We start from the raw sequence: 21502 nt of genomic DNA, 5'->3' as shown, positions 1-21502 counted from the left end.
CGGGGTTCAAGGTTAGTATTTTTTTTTTTAATAAGCTGCACTACAGGGGCATTATTATGGGGGCAGGGGCATTACCACAGGGGCATTACTATGGGGGCATAGGCAATAAGGGGCATTACTAATGGGGCATGAGCACTACAGGGGCATTACTATTGGGGCATGGGCACTACAGGGGCATTACCACAGGGGCATTACTGTGGGGGCATGAGCACTACAGGGGCATTACTGTAAGGGCACTACAGGGATATTACTATGGGGCATGGGCAATACAGAGGCATTACTATGAGAGCATGGGCACTACAGGGGCATTACTATGAAAGCATGGGCACTACAGGGGCATTAATATGGGAGCATGGGCACTACAGGGGCATTACTGTATGGTGGGCACTACAGGGGCATTACTATGGGGGTATTAACATATGGGCATTACTATGGGGGCATTACAATATGGGCACTACTGCAGGGGGAATTACATGGGGGGCGCCAAATTACTGTCTTGCCCCTGGTGACAAAAATCCTAGTTTCGGCCCTGGTTAGCATTAGGGTGTCAGGACCTGGAGGGTCCAAAAACATTAGCACAAGGAGTGCTGAGACATTTACTTTTATGTTTATTTGCTTATTTTCTGTTATGTGCCTGTGTGTGTCCAGGCCTATGCTCACGTATGCTAAGGTGCAGTGTCTACTACCATTAAAAGACACTGCTTTACCAAGTAGCTTCCTGTCTGGAGTCCTCACTTCAATACCCTGTGTTACTAATAAATAGTGTTCACTTCACCCCATTGCCAGCATGAACGCGTCCAGACCCGCTGCAACTAGAAAAAGTAACAAATGCGGCACTCAGAGGCTTCAACGACGTTCAAGACAAATTTACTTCCTGTGGTCAACGTTTCAATGAGATAGCATTTGTCCTGACGAAAATGCTATGTCATTGAAACGTTGACCACAAGAAGTAAATTTGTTTAGTGATCTGTAAGATGGCTTGTTTACCCTGAAGTATGTATTTCTATTAAATGTGTGACTTTTCAAATGGTGGGCTGGTCCGGTTCCCTGCTTGGGCTGATGCTGTAGTTGGACAATATTATATAGCAATTATCCAACCAATTCAGCTCCCTACCGGAAGGAGGGAGCTGAATGTTGGCAAGTATGCTTTTACAGGGCGGGGAGGGGGCACTGTTGACCTCTGTTTGCCAAAACGGAGATGTGTCGCTGCCATTAGGGGGGGGGGGAGTGACGAGGCAAGGATCTCCATCAACATCTGCGGTGGCCGGCTTGCTTAATCCCATGGGTCACTTTGCTGGCCAATGGAATTGCAGATGATCCGATGTTTCATGGTGCAGTGACTATGGGACTATGGGTGCCCGACGGAGCAATTCAATTGCGCGAATAGCTGCAGGTGGATACATTTCTGCTTACACCCTCCTGAAATGTGCGATAAGTCCATAGTTTTGGGGTGCCAAACTGTTGTTTGGGTGCGCTAACCAGGACTTTAGACAGGTTTAGCCATGTTGCGTGGCTAAACTCGGTCTATTTGAGTACGACATGTGCGATAAGGCATGGGAGCCCAAAAACAATTGAATATCACACTCACACCCTGATCTCCTGTCACTTGTCTTCGCTATTCTACTGATCTCATGTTGCGTGGGCCTGAATGGCGCCTTCAGGTAGTGGCGTCACTAGGGGGGGCGCGGACCGCACCGGAGGTCACCCTCCAAGCGGGTGACACTGAAATGCTGGCTCCTCCACAGTGACCAGAAGCTGGGCACTGCACTGTGAGGTTATTGGCCAATAATTACATAAGTTTTTTAGGTGAAAAAAATTAAACAAAGTGTTGGAAAATGAGTTTAAAGAATTGGGTCATGTATTTGGGGGCTGTATGGATGGGACATGTGTTTCAAACATTTCAGGTGGCTGCACCAGGTGTATTTTAAATATTTTTTTAAGTTTTCTAAAATCACAAAAATATATACTTACACCCATTTTAATGTACCCCTAATTTACCTGCAGCATTTATTGTGGCCAAAAAATACTTGCTTTCTATCATTGTTTTGCTGTTATAGAAAATTAATATAACAACCATTTGACACAATTTATGAACACCAAACCCTTTGATTATGTCTACTAACACACTTCTATACTATTCCCCTATCTTCTTTCACCATGTTTTGGGGTACAGGCTGATTTCACCATTTTCACCTGCACTTTTTGCCGGTCTTCCATGCAAGAATTATCAGGCGAATGTGTTATTGCGCCATGTAATATAGGATTGCCCGATAAACGCGAAAAGCTGCAAATTTGGACAAATGGTCTGAAAAGTTTTCTCCGGCAAAAGCTTAACTTTATCATGGCTAATTGCATATGGACATTAATGAGCGGTAATGTGTGTGTACACTTTCAAATAAACACAATTTAAAGAATAAATAAATAAAATAGCATGCAAAATCAGCAAAAATCTTGGTTTTTAAAATCCATTGCTTAGTTAGTATACCCCTTAGAAGCTTGACTACATAGAGAAATCAATTCGACAGTATTACATCTTATTAATGTCATATTTGTATCTCATAGCATTTTTCATATTTAAACATTTGTTTATTATTATGGTTTTTATGTGGCTGTACTTGCTGCTGTTGTTGGAATATACCTGTTGCCATCACCAATCGATCCAGAGCCATTCTTGTAAGTAGCAACCTCTCTGGGACCATATTAACTACTAACTTTCTTCCTCGTGATGCAAGGCTGAGTCTCTTGTCTGTGTGTCTTTTCCCACAATCATAGGGACAGATTTTGTCTATGTTAAAATGGGATGCGGTCAATATCCCGACCGATGGGATTCCTGCCGTCCGAATGCCAGCCCCGGAATCCCGTCACCTGTCAGAATCCCGGCGTCGGCATCCTGTCCACTGGAATCCCGAAGGAAAGTAGCGGGGTTTAGGGTGTGGGATAGCGTTAGGGTTTAAGGGTTAGGCACAAGGGGAGGGCTAGGTCTAGGGTGCGGGGAGGTTAGGTTTAGGCACTAGGGGGAGTATAGGTTCAGGCACGGGGGAGGGTTAGTGGTAGGGAGAGGGGGAGGGTTAGGATACCGACCGACAGGTGTCAGTATCCTAACCCTGTCGGGATGTCGGCATCGGGTTTCCGCCTGCCGGGATCCTGCGCACCGGCATCCTGTACCCATCCCGTTAAAACTGCTAATATGTGCCTACGAAAGTATATTTACAAATGTAAAGTAACAATGACTCTTTGATATTTTAGTTATAAGGCGCTACAAGGGTTCTGTAGCGTTGTACAAGGGGATAAAACAAACAAGAAACATAAGTACAGACAGTATATAGATTCACATAGATACGCAAGTAAAGTGTCAAGTTAATTATAATTATATAGCGAAGACAAAGGTGCGACGGGCCCTGCTCATACGAACTTGCAATCTATAGGGGATATGGATGGATACAATGGGGAGAAGAGGGCAGACACTGCAGAGTGAGGTGGTAAGTTAGAATAAAACAAATAATTTTAAAGGAACGCTGGGAGGCTGCATGAAAGTCTAATGGAGTGAATGAGGGCATTCTAGAGATTAGGAGCAGCCTGGGAGAAATCCTGAATGCAAGGATGGGTAGTGGTGAACAGGGAGGAGGTGAGACTACAGTCATTAACAAAGCAAAGAGGGCGGAAGGGAGTATTTGTGGAGATGTAGGAGGAAAAGTCAGTGAGGTTGACATCTTTGTAGGTGAGAGAGTGGTTTGAATTTGATTCTGAATGGCATAGGGAGCCAGTGGACTGACTGGCAGAGAGGACCAGCAGAGGTAAAGCGATGAGAACAGAAAGTGAGACTGGCTGCAAAGTTGAGGACAGACTGGAGAGGGTCGATGTAGAGATAGAAAGGACAGAGATCAGGTTACAGTAAGGCAGGACATCATTTCCATCTTCAGAAGGGAAACAAATTAGTGTATCAACATAGAGGTGATAGCCAAGTCTGAAGGAACTGGTACATGTAGAGGGAGCAGAGAAGGGGCTATGGATAGAACCATGGATGTAGACACAGAGAAGGACAAGTAGATGGTGAACCAGGAGAGAGAGCCTAGTGGAGCCTAGTGGAGTGGAGGGTTTGAGGAGAAGATGGTGGTCAACTGTGTCAAATGCATCTGTGAGGTAAAGGCGTATAAGAATAGAACTAACCTTTGGAGTTCGCTATGAGGAGGGCATCAATGACCTTGATGAGGCTAGTTTTTGTCAAATGACGAAAGCACGAAGGGCCTTATTCAGTGTGACGTAAACGTATTTTGCTGCATTTTTTTACCACACTTACACTGTTTTTTTTGTACACATGTGTGTATTTTCCCACTGCGCTTCCTTTTTTAGCTGTAAACATGACTTTCGACCCTGTACAACTAGGGGGCTGGGCTGGGGGCTGGAATTGGCATATAGACGCAAGCAGTGATTTTATAAACATGGACAATGTACAGTAAAGTCACTCTGTGGTGTGTAGTCACAAATTGCATCTTATATTGCTGCCAAACAGACGTGACTGCGTTTGCCTTAGGAATCCTGACCTGCTAGTGGAATCCCTGTTACAGTTGCACACTGTTGAAGTTGATGGACGCAGCCTCTGTTTGGAAGAAAATGTTTGAAGCACAAAATTGCCAGCAGCATGTGTTGCTGCAATTAAACTGTAGCAAATTCAGCAAAGCCTCTCTGGTTTTACAGGTCCCCCCTTGTAGGGTATAGGTAACGTAATCTGAAGATGGCGTTACCTAGCGGAGCAAAGTTTAGCTTTTCGCTGCTTGATAAATTGAGCATACACTGCAGTCTCCATAGCAGGTCATGGGGATGCATAAAGCAACAATAATGGGTTGTTGTCCCGACGGCTGCAGAGAGTCCAGCGCAGCTTACGTGTCCCATCGGTTATGTCACCATCACTTCCAGCAGTGTCATGTGATACTCCAGCGTTCCAGTGAGTATTCTACCCCCTATCTCTAATCCCTACCCCTCCCTCTAGTGCCTAGCCCCCCCTTTCCTGCAGTCTAACCCTAATGTCAACATTTCTGAGAATGTTGATATTGTAAATGTCGACTGAATGTCTACATCCCACAAAAATAGAGTGACCATAAGAAAGATCAGTGATTTATCTGGGGTACCTGTCATATTGAATAGGAGTAAAAGGTGAAAATCCATTTATCTGGCAAAAAATCTAGAGAAATTGGTTGTTATGCTTCATAAATAGACCCCTCAATGTGTATAGTCCAAATGTTTTAGAAAATAGGCAAGAAATGGTATTCACTACTGTTTTCTGTTCATAACCTGACCCTGTTATCCGATCCTAAAAAGCCACTAACCTTGAATATTAGTCTACTGTAGGGATCAATGATTTGTATGCTTGACTCATATATTGCTCATCTCACTGGTTGAATGTAGCATTTCATGTAAACACTGGCCCAAAGGCGAGTGTTACTTCATATGCTTCAGAATTGCAATATTACTGTAATAGTATTCTTGCTGGAGAATATAATAATATTAATGCCATTTATGTGGTTTATATTCCCAGGTTTGACAAACCACCAGCACTAATTGGACCGCTGACTGTAAATAGAAAGCTCCAAGAAGGAAAGAGACAGTTTTATGGACAGCTGAAAGGCCCAGAGTCATTTACTAGTAATCATACAGGTCAGAATACTGCAAACTTCTCTATTTTCAAACCATGAATCTCACTGGACCATAAGAGGCATTTCAATTTTAAGTGAAAACGTACATAGTTCATACACACATTAGGCACATACTGAAACAGACAGAGAGAATGGGCAGTTGTTGCTGTACATATTTACCACAGAAGCAGCACAGTCCATATTCTGCTTCCCATCTGGTTCCTATGACTTTCTGTCTGCAGCAGAAGAATCAGTTGAGTGGCAGGCGGTTGCGGACTATAGTGGAGGTGAGTAGCGCTGCTGCTATAGCAACTGTGCACCAGTTTCTTGTACCTTCAGACCATAAGAGCCTTTTACTCACAAATGCACCTTATGTAAAGTGTAGCCAATACAAACTTCCCATTAAACACATGGAAATATGGTGCACTTCAGTGATTGGATAATCAAACTAGCAATGCTTCCTGGTGTTTGGCTGAGTGATTTACTATGAGTTTAGACTTAGAACTCTTTGGGATGTGATAAAAAGTGGTTAGGGCAGTGATTCCCAAACTCAGGGCCTGATTCAGAGCCGGACGCTATTTGCACTCGCTCGTTCAGAAAAAGGGGCTGGCTATTTAAATTGAGCGCTTGCTCTTTGCGGCCTGTTGACAATTCTATGTCTGAGCGAGTGAACGAAACATGCGCTCGCTATTTTGTAAAGACGCCCCCTGGCCACTCGCATCATACGTCATCTCCGCTATTTATTAGATTAATCGAGTACATCGAAAGGCGTCTGAACTGCTTGCAGTGCTTGTGGTTGGATTTTCCTACGGCAATCATGCGAACAGTTCAGGCTAAGAAACAACCAAGTGACGTGGTTGATGACGCTGCTTTGTTAATTATGCACACCCTTAAAACGCCCGTTTTGACCGTTTGGCACCCCTGCGTTCAGATCTCCACTCCCCGTTTTCAAGCACCTTCCCGTTACCACCAACAAACGCCTCATCCTGTCACTCAAATTAGCAGGTACTCGCTATTTAGCGAACACACGATTTCCGACCGCACTGACTGGGTGGCGCATGCGCATTACGATCCATACGCATGCGCAGATGTGCGAACATCGCTCGGAGCGAACGAGCGGCTCTGAATCAGGCCCTCAGTCCTCAAGGCACCCTAACAGCCCAGGCTTTAAGGATATCCATGATTAAGCATAGGTGACTTTATTAATACCTCAGTCATTTTGATTATACCACCTGTACAAAAGCATGGATATCCCTAAAACCTGGACTGTTAGGGGGTCCAGAGGGCAGAGTTTGGGAAACCCTGGGTTAGAGTATTGCAGTGTGTGTCTGGTTATTTATAGCTCTGGGACAAAATCCTGATCACTTCATACTTGCTCACCAATATCTCCCACCACTGTCCTGTAAAATGGTCACTATGTACAGTCCAGCAATGGTTTTTTTTCTTTTTAAACAAAGAAAATCCAACTTTTGATAATTGTAAAATCTTAAGACTGTATTAAAACTGCGCTACAACAAAATTAATATCTAGGAACATAAAGCAAAACGAAGTTGCTATATAGTACTGTTTTGTGTTTTTATTACTGTTTTTGTGATTCTTGCTCTTTACTATAATCTGTAACGTTGTATAGGAAATCTTTATACTGGCACTGTGGATGGAAAGCTGTGGATGATTCGTGGAGAACAATTAATCCTCATAACACAGATGGAGAAGAAAGTGTCTGGGTGTGGTGAGTTTATGCAATATCTTATCTGGTCACCTCTGTCTTTTATAAACGTCACTGATACAGATAATGGAAAGGGTGTCTTTGTTTAAAATATGTAAGTAATGTAATTGTATTTGGATCTGCAATGTTAAAATATATGATATAATTTCTAGAGTGATTGGGTAGACAACTCAATTCATACTGGTATCTGCATGTGTTCATACAGGTATCATACTGGTATCTGCATGTATTCACACGCAGCACAAGTTTTCGGAACACTGCTTTCAGTGTATTTAGAAGATGTATTCTCACTTGAAAAAGTGTATTCATCTATGGGCTGTATTCAATTTGAGGCGTTAAGTCCGGACTCGCCCACGTGGGAACTGTCAGTTGCCGGAGCCAATCAGCGGCCGCTGTACAGTCAGCGCGGCCGTTGATTGGCTCTCGGGACTGCCAGCTCCATGCATGTTCCGGCAGCTGGCATTCGGGAGCTATGAGTATGTATGGCAACACACATACTGATAGCTAGTGTGTGGATCGGGTAAACTCGTTTATTTGTTTTGCCAAGTCCCAGGGATGCTGCGGAGACCAACGCCAGGATATAGGTGAGTATGAATTCTTCTTTGCAGTGCCATGTTTTCTGATATTCTACTTTAGAAGAGGACAGATTCATCTGGTATAGGTAAGTATGTGTGAATGGGTAGGTGTGTGCAATAAAGTTATACTGTCATGGTGTGTGTGTATTGTCTTTTTTTTAACTATTTATTTTACAGTGAAGTTACAGGTGCCGCATGTCTGTGCAAAATGGCAGGCATGCTGGCACTTGTAGTTCCACTGTAAAACACAATAGTTTTACATTATTTAGCCCCCCCATTACCTCCATACCCACCAAGCCAGGGGTATGGGGAAGAGCCTCGGGCTTCAGCGTAAGCCTGTGGTGCTCGGGAGGGGGGGGACACCCATTTTTGGGGGGTCTTCTAAAATACAGTGGAACCCTACACTTCCCCATATTTTTAGAAACCACCACTGGCTGGCAAGCCTGGGGCTGGTTTGGCTTTTGGCGGGGGGGACCTTATGTCATTTTTTTTGTACATTTTTACTACTTTTTTTTTTAACAGGTACAACACAATGGAAATTTTCGGAAAATATTCTAGGGACCCCCCTAAAGATGTGTGGACATGGGGGATCACTATGGGTGCCCCCATTTTTAACTACTGAAGGAAGTCGGGGTTTCAAATAGCCGTGGCAGGTGCATTTTTTGCAGAATTTAAAAAAAAATGCGTTTTGGGACTTAAAAATATGCTAGTACCCATTTTCATGTACCCCAAATTTGATGGGACCATTTTTGAAAATGAAAAATATAAGCTAAATGCTCTTCTGCATCACTTCTTCAAGGTCGGGAAAAAAACCCACCTGCCGCAGCTATTTAAAAACCCAACTTTCTTTTGCAGCCAAAAACGGGGGTACCCATAGTGATCCCCCATGTCTGGACATCTTTAGGGGGATCCTAGGATTATTTGCCGAAAATTCCCGTTTTTTACCGCCGATCCAAGTATCACCGAGTCCCATTTTCGCCTACTTTCAAATTGAAAATGGGGATACGCAGGCACACGCGCGATACTTTAACGCCTGGAAAACAGGCGAAGTCAGCATTAAGATAACTTAACGCGGCCCGGCTCAAATTGAATACGGGCCTATGGGGTTTATGTATAAAGCAGTGATAAATATAGTGAAGTGGACCAGTGGAGAAGTTGCCCATGGCAACCAATCAGCTTTGAAGTAACATTTAAGAAGTACAGTCTATAAAATAATAGGTAGGAGCTGATTGGTTGCCATGGGCAACTTCTCCACTAGTCCACTTCACTAAGTTTTTCACTGCTTGATAAATAAACCCCTATATGAGATGACACTATAGGCTAACAAATGTGGTTACACAAGCTTAATGCTATACTTTTCCCATTCATGTCAATAGCCAACTATTGGAGGTGCTGCATCACGTTTCAGCATGAGATGTTGTATAGCATGCTAGTCTCTGGGAGGAGGTGACCATAATGTTAGTTGCTACTGACCTACCTGAAGGCAATCCTGTCTCTGAAAATGTACAATGTGCCATTTTCAATGACAGTTCCAAAGCTGTAATGCCTGCAGAATACAGAGTGGTGGGCCCTGGTGATGGACGCCATTATATTATATCTAGTGAACGGGATATTGTTTTAAAAAAAGATACAGATTTCTGCAACAGCTTTCTCAGATGGTGAATGTTAGTCTATGGGGTATGCAGGATGTTACTCAGATATATAGAATAGTTTTTCAGCCTCATTTATTCTGCCTGAATCATTTGTTTTCTGGCCCGTGTTTCTCTAGAAGCAATGCTTTCACTAGCATACAGTTCTGAACTAGAAACCAAAATAGAACGACTCACCGAGGACAAATCTTGTTTCCTCTGCACCCCTGAACATGAGCCCATCTGTGGGCGTCCACATGGGGTACGAGTGAACCAAGATGGTTATACAATTGTGGCAGAATCGTATTTTGGATTGTACAGAGTTGACCCACAGTCTGGAGAGAAGCAGCTTCTGATCTCAAACAAAGAAGGTGATAAGGATGAAATATTGACATGCAATGCAATTTGATAGGGCCACCTGCCGTCATCTATGACACTTCTCTGTCCCATTCTCTAGAAAACCCAGTTGGCAAAGCATGGAATGAAAGGGTTTCTGTGTGACAATGATAATGTGCCTGATTTAGTTTAAGCACCTGCAGACAATCTTTGCCTTAGTGATTGCATGGCAGTAATTATATGAAACTGGCAAGAGCTTCCCCTGTCATATTCCCTCCCCTACAGTGGCGTAAGTTCATCCCAGACACCCGGAGGCAAGTTATAATTTGGTGCCCCCCCCCAGTCACAGCCGCTGACAGTGTAATGTAGCAATTCTCATGCAGACAGACTGTAGATAGATGAAGGCAACAGCTGATGGTCTGACATGGAGCTGTCCACTAGTGTATGGTGGCTTCTCAGGTGCCGGGAAGGGTCATGACGGTACACTCTGGGTACACAGTTACAGCCCTAAGTGAGGTGAATATGTTGTGGACAATGAAGGAGGTGCCCCTTCATAGCTGGAGCCCGGCGGCAGGCGCCTCCATTGTCTCCCATAGTTCTGCCCCTGCTCCCCTATCATACTACCTGTCATGCTCCAGAGTTTTGATATAAAAACTGTGTTTTTATACGTGTGTGCCTCCCTAGCCATTCACCTCACCGCATGTCAGTTTTTTTTTTAAATATTGTATTTGTATACAGATTGTGGTTTAGGTGAGGGGGAGATATGAAAAATACTCTGTAGAAGATATCATAAAAGAAATTATCATCTTGCAACCGCTCTGGTTTATATTTCTTGAGGATCACAAATCTGTATAAGAAGTTGATTCACTAACTGCAGGAAACAAAGGACTTTCAAAAATGTTATTCATTCACTAAGGGCCGGATTGAATTAGCCTTGATACCTTACCGTGCGATGAAAGGTGTTGTAGCTTCGGACTTTTACACCCGGAGCTATTCAATTACAAGCCCTATTCCTCACAACGTCATTCTGTGGCTAACGCGCGTTAACCCATAGATTCCGGGATAAGTACCTGGAGCTCTTTGGTCAGCTCCTGTGTGTGATCAGGGCCGCAACTAGGGGGCGGCTGGAGGTGCACGTGCACCGGGTGCGCCGCTGTACCCGGTGCCAGTGACCTCCAGCCCAGCGCTGCAGAGAGGCTCCAAGGCGGACGTCTGCTGGTAATATTTATTACCTAATATTTATTACCAGCGGGCGCCCTGCTCCTTCTCTGCAGCGACACGGTGTAGCCGGAGGCTGGAGTTCTCTCCCGAATCAAGCTTCCGGCTCTCCCCACGGGCACTATGGGAGAGACGTCATGACGTTTCCCCCATAGTTCCGAGGAGCAGCCGGCAGACCGGACGCGACGCTGGATGCAGGAGCAGGGTTCAAGGTAAGTATTTTTTTAATAAGCTGCACTACAGGGGCATTATTATGGGGGGATGGGCATTACCATGGGGGCATTACTATGGGGGCTTGGGCATTACCACAGGGGCATTACTATGGGGGCATGGGCATTCCCACAGGGGCATTATTATGGGGGCATGGGCAATAAGGAGCATTACTAATGGGGCATGAGCACTACAGGGGCATTATTATGGGGGCATGGGAATTACCACAGGAGCATTACTATGGGGGCATGGGCATTACCACAGGGGCATTACTATGGGGGCATGGGCACTACAGGGGCATGAGCACTAGAGGAGCATTACTATTGGGGCATGAGCACTACAGGGGCATTACTATGGGGGCATTACAATATGGGCACTACTACAGGGGCATTGCTATGGGGCATTACTATGGGGGCATTATCATATGGGGACTACTACAGGGGCATTACTATATGGGCACTGCTGCAGGGGCAATTACCAGGGGGGGAGCGCCAAATTACTGTCTTGCCCCTAGTGACAAAAATCCTAGTTTCGGCCCTGGTGTGATTCCTCCCATGTTATTACGATGGGCTGAGCAGTTTAGATATTTCTAATGAAATCAGAATATAGATTATAAATAAGCTGAATTTGAAAAAAAATTTAGAACAACATACAGATGTGCCCACCTATTCTAAAATCGCACCAAATTGCCCCATTTGGCATGCCATGGACTTTGTGACTTTACCCGTAACTTTTTCCTTAAGTATGCATCTTAATCTGCTACTGTATAGCAATTCCTTTGGGACAAAAACTACTAGTGCACTATTAGTGAATTAAGATGTAAATTTCAGGGAAAAAGTACTCAAGCGCGGGAATCGCTACCCATGGCGATGCGTCTCAGGCCATATGGCGCAAAAGGATAGAATGTGAGGACACATCTGTAGATGCCCATGGCTTGTTCTCAGTAACAAATAAAAATGCTTAGTTATGACTCACCGGGACTATTACTACAGAATATTCATTTTTATTACTATCTGACAGGAGTGGATGGAATTCCTTTCCGGTTCTTAAATGGACTGGAGTTGTCCCGAAATGGCACTATATTTTTTACAGACTCAAGCAGCAAATGGGGTAGACAGCATCACAGATATGAGGTAAGTTTATTCTATGGGTAGAACTATATGGGCTACATTTAATGTGTTAGAGGAGGGTGGATAGGTATATTATGCAGCTTTATGGGACATTTAGGTCAGTATTTAATTAACCGCGAGCAACCGTCAGAACAACTTCCAGCAGCGGCGCGGGATATGCCTTTAGCTGAGGTTCTGCGCGCGCCCCATCAAGCTGCAAGCAGAAATCAGCTCCCGGAGTGTGCCGATATATACGCACAGCAGCTCGCATCTAACTGAGGCCCTGATTCAGAGCCGGACGCTCTGACCAGAGCGCTCGCTCTGAATCAGGGCCGTCCTATTTAAATGTGGAGCGGCCTTTTGGACGCTCGCATAGCTGTGGGTTACCACCCACAGCTTATGAGAGCATCCATGATGATGGTCGCGATGGTCAAGACCATCGCGACCATCGGGCTTGCGACGGAGACTCTGCAGTAGGGTCTCGTGGCCGCAAGCCCTGGAGTGATTTTGGCTCTATCATTGCCAAAATCACTCCCACTGACATCACTAGTGATGTCAGTGGGGCCGGACCCAGATGGTAGGCGTTCCCATGGGAACGCCTACCGTCTGGCAGCCACGCCCCTGGCACACCCACCAAAGGGGGCGTGCTGTCAGTCACCATCGACAGCACGCCCCCTTTGGTGCGAGACCCGGAGTGACAGCTTGGCTGTCGCTGTCCGGGTCTCACGCATGCGCACGACGGAGCTCCTTCCGTCGTGCGCATGCGCATTGGGGTAACATCAACCCGCTTGCGAGCATCCTACGCTCGCGAGCGGGTCTGAATGAGACCCTGAATCCGTTCCTCGGTGATATCACTTTACTTAAGTCATTTAAATATGTTTCTCAGATCTTGTGAGTTTATTAAATCCTGTCCAGATACAACATATTTAAGTTTCACATATCAAACTGCTAAAATTGTAGTCTAGAATAAATGGTTTTCTTTATGCATTTCCACTTTTCTAAAACAAAGCTGTATTCTAATATCCACACGTTACATATCTAAATATATGCATTTGCTATCCATTATTTCTCCACTTACAGTATATTGATGGCTACTGAATATCAGCATGTCACTACACAGAAAAGTCTTAGATAAGCTTCCTGGTGTATACATGTAAAGGAGCTTACCTTAATTTATAGGCAAGTAGAAACTTGTTAGTAAATACATTACATAGACTTTCTTGCTCCATTCTATGCTATACCCTGAGGCAGAGCTGGTACACAACACGCCTCTGCTGTGCTCTCTGCATTGGATATCTTTTTGTATCCATACAGAATCTGTTTCATACCTGTTGCCAATGGGAATGAAAATCTTTGCCCAGCCTGGCCATTTGTAGATAGAAATACTGTATATAGTATTGTTACTGTACTTTTTGTCCATTTCATCCACAACCTAAAAGTTGGCCATTTCATATTCAAGAGTGTAAAACAGTGGTTAGATTTCTTATTATACATAGATAGGTTTCCCAGTATGCCACTTATAGTCTCTAAAGAAATCATTACATATGAATTGAAATAAAGACTGAGGTTTATTTACAGACATGCAAGTAAAATCCCACAGCAACCAATTATCCAACTTGTTATGGCAGACTGTTATATTCAGTGTAATGAAAGCTAGTATTTGATTGACCCTATATTTGTCCTGTGGGTTACAGCACTTATAATTATATTTACACTGTTAAATTAACCACACCTTTAGTAGTGCCTATGAAATGTAACTTTAAATAGACAATTGGCATGTGAATGGCTACAGTTATTGAAAGTAAGAGGCTGTCCCAAATGCTGAATATTTGATTTATTACAAACCATTTACTCTTCACTTAGTTGTATGTCGGATTCTATGTGAGAGTGGTTAAAATTAAACAAAAAAAAATAATTTTAATACAAAAGTGTCTTACCCCTTGAAGTATTCTACAGCACTAACTTACAGTGGTACTCCAGGTATTGGAAACCAATCACAAAGGACGGCTTATACAGTACCATCCTGGGAAGAAAGAAGCGATGAGCTTACTGAGCGATCTGTACATGGCTAATGTAGAGGGAGATCACGTGGATCCGTTTGGCGATCTGTACATGGTTAGACATGGCTAATGGTTTGGTCTTGTCACCGGAGGAGGATTATATTTTAATAGCAGAGACCAGCATGTCCAGAATCCTACGGTTCGTATTAATCTTTCCCTAGCTATGCCTTACATTGTTCTCTGTATTACAGGGACTGTGTTACCCAGAATGTTCAGTCCTATATATTGCTGGTTTGTGTCTGTGCTGCTATTTTTCTTTATAAACAAACTCTTTGGTTAAGGAATATGTTAGTTGAAAATGGCAGCTCATGCTCTATAAATGACTGAGAGTAAGAGCATTTACCTATGTAGTAACACTTTCCCTCTATGTTCCTCCTGCATAGCTATTGGCTAAGTGGCAGCAAAGCAGGAGAGAGAGAAGTGTTTGTGGACAATTTGCCAGGCTATCCGGATAACATTAGAGCCTCTACCTCGGGCACATACAGGGTTGGGTTATCTACCACACGCTTTCCGGGATTCTTCCCTCCATTTATGGATGCCATTGCACCTTACCCTGCTCTGAAGAGATTTATCGTCAAGGTACGCATACATGTTGCTTTTACTGTCTATCCATCACTATTATACTCCTGAAATCATAGGCATTTAGGGTAAATCAGCCACAGAATTAACATTTTCAGGTTCAATAGAGTATACTTATATTTTAGTGCAGAAAATCTTCATTTAGAACTCTGAGAACATGAATACTTTCAATTATAAGAAAATTCTTAGGGGCCCATTTATTAAGGATCGCATTTTGCAATGCGATCAGGGCATGCAGTATTGCCCGGCCGAATGTATGACCCGGCACATGCAGGGAGACGGGCTCCGAAAAGAGCCCGTACCTGCGATGTGGCCGGAGCGCATTCCGGGCTACTGCGCATGCGCAGTCCCAAGGACTGCACATGAGCGGCGCCCATTGCCGGCGGAGGGATCTGGAAGATCCCTCCGCCGGCTGAAATGCGGTGAGTGCCCATAGGACACAGCGGCTAACGCTATCTTCAGATGGCGTTAGCTGCTGGGGTCAATATCGGGAATGCTTCGCATTCCCGATATTGATACATTTGGCAGCATCGCATCCCCCATAGAAACCTATGGGGGAGGCGGCTGCCGGCAGCAATGGAGGGATCGCAGCATGTATCGGCGATACCTGCTGCGGTCCCTCCTTCATACATTCGGGGGATACTTAGTATTTGAGGTAAACCCCTGAAAACAGGTGTTTTCGGGGAATTTACCGCAAATGCACGTTGATAAATGGGCCCCTTAAGTAGCTATGCGGCAGATTGAAAAATTGCAAGGTGCTGACGCGGTGCTTGGTATTGCACATATCAGGTTAATATGGGAGGACTTGTGTGGGACGCAAACCAAAACAATCTCCTGTCTGGAGAACCTGCATAGTATTAGAGCACCGGGTTCCGACAGAAGCTCATGCTGAATTGTATCTGCTCTTCTATGTATTCAAGTGCAGCTCTTCAGTGGTTAATACAATGGTTTGTAACCATTGCATTAACAGTAAACATCTGGGGCCAAATGTAATAGGGTGAGAGTTTAGAAAATGTGAGAGTTTAGCAGTAAAACTCTCACACTATTGCATTGATCGAGTTGTATTTTCAAAACAGGAAATACCTGGATGAGAGTTTAAATCTTGAAAGTTTTTTGAGTCTAAAAAATATGGGAGTTTGCCTGTTCTGTGACTTTATTACATTGGCTGAGTTTAAAATTGTGAGTTTCTCACCCTATTACATTTGGTCCCTGCTGTTAGTTTACTTAAGAAGCCCTTGCCATGGAGATAATTAAAGTACGATGTTTTCATCTCAATGTATAGGTTACATACGCGTGATCATCAGTAATGCTGTCGACCGTCAAAATGTCGACTGCATTATATATACAAGAAACACGGTTGTAATGTTATTTAAAGTATTTGAACTTTGTCGGCATTATAACTTTAAACATGATCGCAAAGCCTAATGTTTAAAGTTATAATGCCAACATGGTTAAAATGCTTTAAACAACATTCAACTGTGTTGGCATTCTCTGGTTGACATAATGCTGTTGACAATATTGACTGTCGACCGCAATACTGTCGACCAAATAATTACTTCCCCAATATACAAGCTAAATGAGCACCAGGGAGTCAGTCCTTCCCGTAAGTTAAATAAAAAGAAACAGCGCTTACCCAGATTAGGGAAACAAGTATTTATGCAGCAGTAAAAAAAGAGGTCTCTTGACAACAATAAAAAAAGCAATAATATTGCACTTAAATACCCTAGTCAGGACATTAAGCCAAACACATGTGAAAGTTATTAGGTTTTATTACCCACACTTATAATAAGAAAAAAAACATTACAAACATGGACATAAATACAGATATACATACAACCTAAACAATATAATAAAAAATTACAAAGAGTTGATCAGACTATGTATAAAAAGCATTTATAACTTTCCCAAACAGGAAAAAAAACAAAATTCGGGACCTCCGGAGTAAGTCACAAAATCACATTCTCAGTTCAGCTTAATTATTCCATTGTGCACTGGTGCAACCAAAGCGATACATATCCAATGATATTATTGTACTTTGTATCCAAAAGAACATTCTCAGTTGCCGTAGGCAGTATAAGTAGTTATGGCAATCCACCTCAGAGTATTCATATGATCGGTGTCAGTTTGATTCCAATTTAAGACACCTATTTTCCAACACCCCAGCTGATATTGTGGGGTTGGTGTAAATAATGAGAGTCTTAGTACTTGCAGTCACCTCTCGTCAGCAGCCTCGGGCGACGTCAGCAGGAAATCTCGGCCGTCCCAGAGGTCACACATACGGGATACTATGCATCTATTCCAAAAACCGAAAGATATAACCTGGCGTCTGGGATATGGGTTTTTGACCATGGATGTACAGGCATTATATACCAACATTCCACATGAGGCTGGCATCTCGCCAGTTGAAGAATGGCTAGGCAGATATCCTGATACCTCGGAGGGACAGCGGGTGTTCCTTCTTAATTGAATTTGGTTTATTTTGACTCACAATTTTGTTTTTGACTCCACCCACTATTTATAAATTCACGGGACGGCCATGGGCACCAGGTTCACTCTGAGTCTTGCGAACATCTATCTGGGTACATTCAAGGATATGTACTGTATAACTGGAATGGGACTTACTCCGGCGGTCCCGAATTGTTTTTTTTTTCCTGTTTGGGAAAGTTATAAATGCTTTTTATACGTAGAGTGATCAACTCTGTAATTTTTAGGTTGTATGTATATCTGTATTTATGTCCATGTTTGTAATGTTTTTTTCTTATTAGAAGTGTGGGTAATAAAACCTAATAACTTTCACATGTGTTTGGCTTAATGTCCTGACTATGGTATTGCTTTTTTTTATTCTTCCCATTATTTATAAGTATAATGCTGGCAAGGGATTAGAATGTTATACATTATGTGCTTGCTTATACAAACTCTATCACCAACCTGATAAAGATTCAGCATTCATTTGTATATATTGTCAATCCAGGAGCATGATATCACCCCTATTGCTGCAAATGCCTGACTTTTCTCTAACCCAGATAGATTGTACAGGATGAGTACACCTAAATTGCATGCTATCCATACATGTATATGACGGGGACTGGCAACACTTCAGCAGTTTGAGGGGGATGTAGTTAATACACCTACAATCGGGATGCTGGCTGCCGCAGTCTCGAACCACGGCCGCGGGGGTTAGGTTTAGGCACCACAGAGGGGTTGGGCTCCGGGGGGGTTGGGGGGTTGAGGGGATATTAGGGTTAGGCACTAGCCAGGAAGGTTAGGGTGCAGGGTAGGGACGACTAGGCAGGGGATAAAGTGGGCCCGAAGCCAGGCGGAACTGTTAGACGCAGGAGCTGGGCCTAAGGTAAGTATTGTTTTTTTTTGTGTGTGTGTGTGTGTGTGTAAGGGGCACTACTAGAAGGCATTGTGTAGGGGACACTGCATGAGGGGCACTACAGTGGGCATTTCATAAGTGGCACTACTGCTCTGGGCATTATGTGTAATGGGCACTACTGCTGTAGGCATTGTGTATAAGGGGCACTACTGTGTGTCATAACATGAATACGGGACACTACTGTGGTGTAATGTGAATAAGATTGTGCTACTGTGTGGTGTAATTTGAATTTGGGATACTATTGTGTGATCACGCCCCTTTTTGGGACGTGCACATACGCCACGCGCAGACTTTATTGAATATAAGCGCCGGGGGGGGGGGGGTGAGTTCCACCACTTCTCTAGGACCACTTTAAGCACTGGAGTTAGGATACAGGAAAGGAGGGTTAGGGTGAGAAGGGGGGAGGGAGCACTTACTGTGCCCGTCAGGATTCTTAGCATCAGGATGCCGCTGTCGGCCAACCAAAAGATATTAAAACCAAATAGAAGAAAGCATTAGTGAGAAGCAGAAAGCAGGGAAAGGAGAGAAGATAAGGAAGATTTCTTTATGTACATTATAAGAATAGAGATTATGGCACATAACCCATGCAATTTCAATGAGTGTCTTTGGGTGATAAATGAAGGGTAGGCTACCAGTCATGGGAATGTCAGTGTTGGCGACTGCATTTCAAGACACAGTTGCACTGACACCAGTGGCCATGGGCAGCTGGACATTCTGTACTGATAGTGTGTCCTTATACGCACATCGGCATCTCACACACATGGTGACAACTTCCTGTCACTTTAACCAATTCGCTGCAGATGGCGAGTGGGACAGGTAGTTGTCAATCGGTGTGTATGGGGAAACAAAAACATTGTATAAGAAAGGGTAGCAAAGCCCCATGTGTTTACCATCAGTATCTTCATAATGTTGATATGAGAATATCGACATGCAGCATGCTGACAATGATGAAATGTTGACATCATTAGAATGTCGACAAAATGTCCCTGGTAGTCTGGTGGTGACTTACCTCCTCTCTGTGGAGCCCCACCCATAGCCCTTTGACAATGGATCATGATGATCCTTAGCCTAAAACCTGCCTGGGAAAATTAACTACACATCAAACAAATACATTCTCATTTATAAGTATTCTAGATATAGATTAAGAGGAGAAACTCTATATTTGATTTTTATTTGACATTTGTGTTGACCAGTGGTAAGCAGGCATGAAGAACCTCAACTCCACGTGTATAAAAGTAGTAATTTGAAAGCGGGTAATTTTCAGACATGATATAACTAATATGAAACAACAAAATGGAGAAATGTTATTTAAACATTGTGTAAAAAATGAGAATGGTGCACCACATCCAACATATACCAGGGCCCTGATTTGGCCACCAATATAATATAACATTGCATCTGTGTCGTGTCATTGATGAAAGGTCTTTTTGCATTGCAATGATGCAGGTCCATTACAAATGGTGGTGTGGGAGAAACATCACTTTAATAAAACGTAATACTCCTTTGTGGACATTTGTAGATTACCCCACTTGTGGCATACAGCTTGTTGCTAAGGAAGTATGGATTGTTCCTGGAAGTGAACCTACGTGGAGAAATAGTGGACAGTTTCCATGATCCTGATGGAAGTGTAACATGGGCGATCAGCGATGTCTATGAACACCAAGGAAAACTCTATTTGGGCAACACTGATTTGCCTTTCCTTGTAGTTTTAACAAAAGACAGTAAATAATAATGGAACCCGTATTGTGGCTGTTAGGTAATAACTCTTCATTTATTTATTTTTTTGTTCTGAACAGATGTTTGTAATATGTATGGTATGGTCTTTTTAAATGTAGTTTGTGTACTATAAAATAATTTTTAAAAATTTTGTAATAAACTGTTAAACTAGTCTGTCGCTCTATTGGCGGTAGTGAGATCGGACTGACTTCTAGCCAGGGGGCCCGATTTATTATGGAAATTCTTGCACTTCCTAGTAAGCCACCATGAAGAGGCCTCTGCATGACACTCAGCCCATGGTGAGGACTGGTAAATGATCACACACACAGTGATCACCTGCTGACTGTATTGTGCAAAAATAATCCCTAGGCATGCTGACATGGGAACAGTTTCTGTGCATGTGTTGCCATATTTCAAGAATTCCTGCTTCTGAATAGGCAATGTGTTTTCCACCAATGCTTAATTATAATTACATCAACATGCACATTAATTATAGGATATCTGGTGGATGACAGGCCTAGGCATCATTCACACAGAGGTTTCTTTTAAGGGCGGTTGTTAGGTGTACTTGTCATCACCTCAATAAACAGAATGCATTACACTAGTGGTTCTCAAACTAGGTCCTCAGGACCCCACACAGGTCACGTTTTCCTGGTCACCCAGCAGGTGCACAGGTGTGTTCATTACTCACATTGTAAAATATCCACAGGTGAAGCTAATTATTTCACTTGTGATTCTGTGAGGAGGCCTGGAAAAAGGCACTGTTTGGGGTCCTGAGGACAGAGTTTGAGAACCTGTGCATTACACCCATTACCTTGGGCAACTCACCTTTCCTGCTGTGGATGTCCTGATCCATTGCATTTACCTCCAGGCTGGATGATCAAGGTGTGAAGGTCCCCTTTTTATGGCATTGCCCACTCGCAGGCATTCATCAATTACTGTACATATTTTAATTCCATAAGTATTATATTTGCCATTTCAGCAGCATATATTGCTGCATTTTCATACGATAAAGGCATTAGATGTCTCAAAAAAATCTACATGTGCAAATCTTTTATTATTAACTATTTATTTTAGAGTGAGTGTGATGTTGATGGGAAGCTATCTACAGTAACAGTTGTGTAGATATAGTCCCTTTAGCTACTTCTCCATCTGGCGGTTTGAGGTCCTGAATCAGCAGCAATCGCAGCTGCAATTATATGCGAATGCTTACCGAAGCACCACCGACACAGATGCCCACTGCTGCTTTCTCACATTCTTCCACTGTCGCTATTCTGTGTGAACATCGGTACCATCGACCACTCACGCAGCATTTACACCAGGTGTGACCTGCCGC

At 43.4% G+C, this 21502-nt stretch overlaps 1 protein-coding gene across 1 annotated transcript; it reads left to right on the top strand.

The window, feature by feature from the left end:
- Positions 1–2602: 2602 nt before the first annotated feature.
- On the top strand, positions 2603–20179 carry LOC148532453 (adipocyte plasma membrane-associated protein-like; the record flags this gene model as incomplete). Its single annotated transcript, XM_088467775.1, has 9 exons — positions 2603–2673; positions 5534–5652; positions 7261–7359; positions 9781–9930; positions 12344–12456; positions 14413–14496; positions 14555–14631; positions 14876–15071; positions 19970–20179. Coding segments are annotated over 9 exons (1119 nt in total), but the record flags the coding sequence as incomplete, so codon positions are not given.
- Between the last annotated feature and the right edge of the window lie 1323 nt (positions 20180–21502).

Source organism: Taudactylus pleione, unplaced genomic scaffold, assembly GCF_031769625.1.
Source record: "Taudactylus pleione unplaced genomic scaffold, aTauple2 ptg000075l, whole genome shotgun sequence".
In the NCBI taxonomy this organism is placed as follows: domain Eukaryota; kingdom Metazoa; phylum Chordata; class Amphibia; order Anura; family Myobatrachidae; genus Taudactylus; species Taudactylus pleione.
The sequence above is the reverse complement of the archived record's forward strand: the minus strand, read 5'-3'. Positions and strand labels throughout refer to the sequence as shown.